Genomic DNA, 3,310 nt, shown 5'->3' with positions numbered 1-3,310 from the left:
TGCAGTGAGCTGAGATCCGGCCACTGCACTCCAGCCTGGGTGACAGAGCAAGACTTCATCTCAAAAAAAAAGAAAAAAGGAAAAAAAAGTTATGTATATACACATATAAAATTATAAAAATATTGGGTCTTATTCATAATTCTACTGCCACATTAAATTATGTAAGCTAAAATATTATTCATTACTACATTTCATTAAATGTAAGATACCATCAATTGTAATTCACACCATTATTTAATGTACCACTGAGATAGAAAACATGCTGCCCATTGAATTATGACAAGATTATCAATTTTAAAATGTACCCCAATTTCAGAAACATTAAAACACAAAAATAGTACATAGTAGAACCTATAAAATATGATATTTTAAGTTGAAAATACATTATCATGCTGCACTGTACAGTACACCACCAAAAATAAGGTCATGGTTTAATAGCAGAGGTGGTAAGTCACTGGAGCAGCAGCCTAAAGTAACAAGTATAAAACCTAAGTTGCAGAACGTAAATATACTGAGCACTGAACAGATGAAAAGTGCTTCAAACAGTGCCTAATTCAAAAAACTTGTTTATTCCTTTAAGCAACCTTAGGAAGTGGCTATCTTTATCACCACCCTCTTTGCAAATGAAGACACCAAGGCATGGAGGTTCAGTGACTTTCTTCATGTCATACAACTAGTATTGAAATCTAAACAGAATGGCTCTAGAGTTCATTAGTGGTCTTTCCACTTGACACTACTGCTCCCCCTTTTTTTTCTTCTTTTTTGTTTTGGACAGGGTCTGACTCTATCACCCAGGGTCTCACTCTATCACCCAGGCTAAAGTGCAGTGGCACGATCTTGGCTCACTGCCACTTCCACCTCCTGGGTTCAAGTGATTCTGCCACCTCAGCCTCCTGAGTAGCTGGGACCACAGGCACACACCATCGCGCCTGGCTAATTTTTCGTATTTTTGGTAGAGATGGGGTTTCACCATGTTGCCCAGGCTGGTCTCAAACTCCTGAGTTCAAGCAATCCACCCTCCTCAGCCTCCCAAATTGCTGGGATTACAGGTGTGAGCCACCGTGTCCAGCTAACTGCTTCTTAAACATCTAAATTATTCTGACTTCTACAAAGTGTAAGCAAAGAAGGTTGCATGAGAGTCAAAGGATGGGGAAAAAATAAAAAAAGACTGCAAATCAGCAGTACCCACAAACAAAACATCCTCAGTTTCCAAAAGTGTGTTGTCAGAATGTCTAAATGCCGTATTTCACATGCCACTGCCAAGATTAGGTTAGCACAGTCTAAACCAGTGGTTGGCAAACTATGGCCCATTGGCCAAGAATGGCCCAACATCTGATTTTGCAAATAACATTTTATTGGAACAGAACTATGTTCATTCATTTATATGTCATCTACAGCTGTTTCTGTACTATAAGAGCAGAACTGAGTATCAATAAAGACCAGATAGCAGCCTAAAATACTTACTGTCTCATCTTTTCAAGAAAAACTATCCACTCCTCATTCTCAACTTTTCTTTATTCAGAATTCTTTGTTTCTTTTGAGATGGAGTCTCGCTCTGTCACCTAGGCTGGAGTGCAGTGGCATAATAATCTCACCTCACTGCATCCTCAGCCTCCTGGGTTCAAGCGATTCTCCTGCTTCATCAGCCTCCCGAGTAGTTAGGATTAGAGGAACCCGCCACCATGCCTGGCTAATTTTTTTTTTGTACTCTTAGTAGAGACGAGAGTTTCACCACGTTGGCCAGGTTCTCGAACTCCCAATCTCAAGTGATCTGCCTGCCTCAGCCTCCCAAAGTACTGGGATTACAGCCGTGAGGCACTGCACCCGGCTTCAAGACTTTTCACTACTGAAAAATGAACATAAATATCCTTAAACTAAAATTTGGTGTAAACCAAACTTTGATTCACAAGAACAGTTACTATATCTATAATAAATTGGATGTTAATGAAGGAGGAATGTTTCTCTCACTTATGTATCAAGACACAAAAAATTTCAATTCTGATCTGGTTAACTAGAAGATAATACCAGATAGACAAAGTCTCTCATCTTACTTTACTTTCATCCTATGCCAGATTTTATGTTTTTAGGCCTTTAACACTGTATTACTAAAGCCTAACCTATCCTCAATGCCCTGAGCATTAACTGATCACTTCGTAGAATTCTGCTCTCACTAGTATTAGAATTGTTTTTCTTTATCCTACAATACTAACCATCAGAATACTTGTAACCTAGTAAAAATTATTCACTAAAAATGATATGCTTCCATGAACCATAGGTAACTTATTGTTAGTTTGAATTAAGTCTGTAAAAATTAAAACATATCCTTTACCAAACACATGAAAAAAAAATCAGCCAATCTTTAATCAAAGGAAACATCTAAAGAAGACATTGTAGTACCTTTGGTACTGCAGCTTGGAAAACAAAGTCCGTCATATCTAGCTCTGTGCTGTTGGAGGCCTGTATCGTTATCACTGTTACACTGGGGTTGGTATTCGACCGTTCAAAGGTGAATTCTATCTTCAAGCCATTCTTACTGTATGCTGTGATGGAGGGGATGCCTGAGAAAGTACAGGGAGATAAGTCTTATTGTAGTCAGCCTAATGCTTGCAGAATTATTACTACTTTTTCTTAATAACCACCTCATTACTCAGTGCTCCATGTAATGATGGTAACAACAGTCATCGTACCTGCAGCAATATCATTGAAGAGAGGCTGTGATGAAAGCCCATCCAACAAGAAGGGGGGCTGGGATATCTGTGGGACTGAGGCAGGGGCAGGAGCAGCAGCTGGAGCACCTAAAGGAAATATTTCAATGGAAAGTTAACCTTAGAGAGCATGACAAAGCTTATCAAGAAATTATAGGGAAAATTACTTCAATCTCAGGTTGAGGAAAAGATTCCTTAAACAAGATGCAAAAAGCACAGACCACAAAGAGAAAGAACTAAAAACTCAAGTACTTTAAAACAAGCAACTTCTGTTTATTAAAAAATACTGTAAGAAAAAGTACAGTCTGAGCAACATGGCAAGACTGTCTCTACAAAAAAAAATAAATAAATACAAAAATTAGCCAGGCATGGTGGTGTGCGCCTGTAGTCCCAGCTACTTGAGAGACTGCAGTGGGAGGATCACTGGAGCCGGAAAAGTTGAGGCTGCAGTAAGCTGTGATTGTACCACTGTACTCCAGCCTGGGGGACACAGCAAGACCCTGTCACCAAAAAAAAAAAAAAAAAAAAGGTAAAGAGAGCGAGCCCACAGACGTGAGAAAACATTTGCTGTAAGTATCCAAATGATACTGTCTTCTATAAACCAA

General features: G+C 39.0%; 1 protein-coding gene across 2 annotated transcripts in view; it reads right to left on the bottom strand.

Moving 5' to 3' along the window:
• AP1G1 (adaptor-related protein complex 1, gamma 1 subunit) overlaps positions 1 to 3,310 on the bottom strand; it is a 90,784-nt gene that overhangs the window by 7,335 nt on the left and 80,139 nt on the right. For both annotated transcript variants that reach the window (XM_011976736.1, XM_011976737.1), the window contains 2 exons: positions 2,688 to 2,795; positions 2,398 to 2,558 (listed from right to left, as the gene is read on the bottom strand). In XM_011976736.1, the coding sequence (XP_011832126.1) occupies positions 2,398 to 2,558; positions 2,688 to 2,795 (269 nt within the window). The remainder of the gene's footprint in view (positions 1 to 2,397; positions 2,559 to 2,687; positions 2,796 to 3,310) is intronic.

Source organism: Mandrillus leucophaeus, unplaced genomic scaffold (genome assembly GCF_000951045.1).
Source record: "Mandrillus leucophaeus isolate KB7577 unplaced genomic scaffold, Mleu.le_1.0 Scaffold17, whole genome shotgun sequence".
Classification (NCBI taxonomy): Eukaryota; Metazoa; Chordata; class Mammalia; order Primates; family Cercopithecidae; genus Mandrillus; species Mandrillus leucophaeus.
The sequence above is the reverse complement of the archived record's forward strand: the minus strand, read 5'-3'. Positions and strand labels throughout refer to the sequence as shown.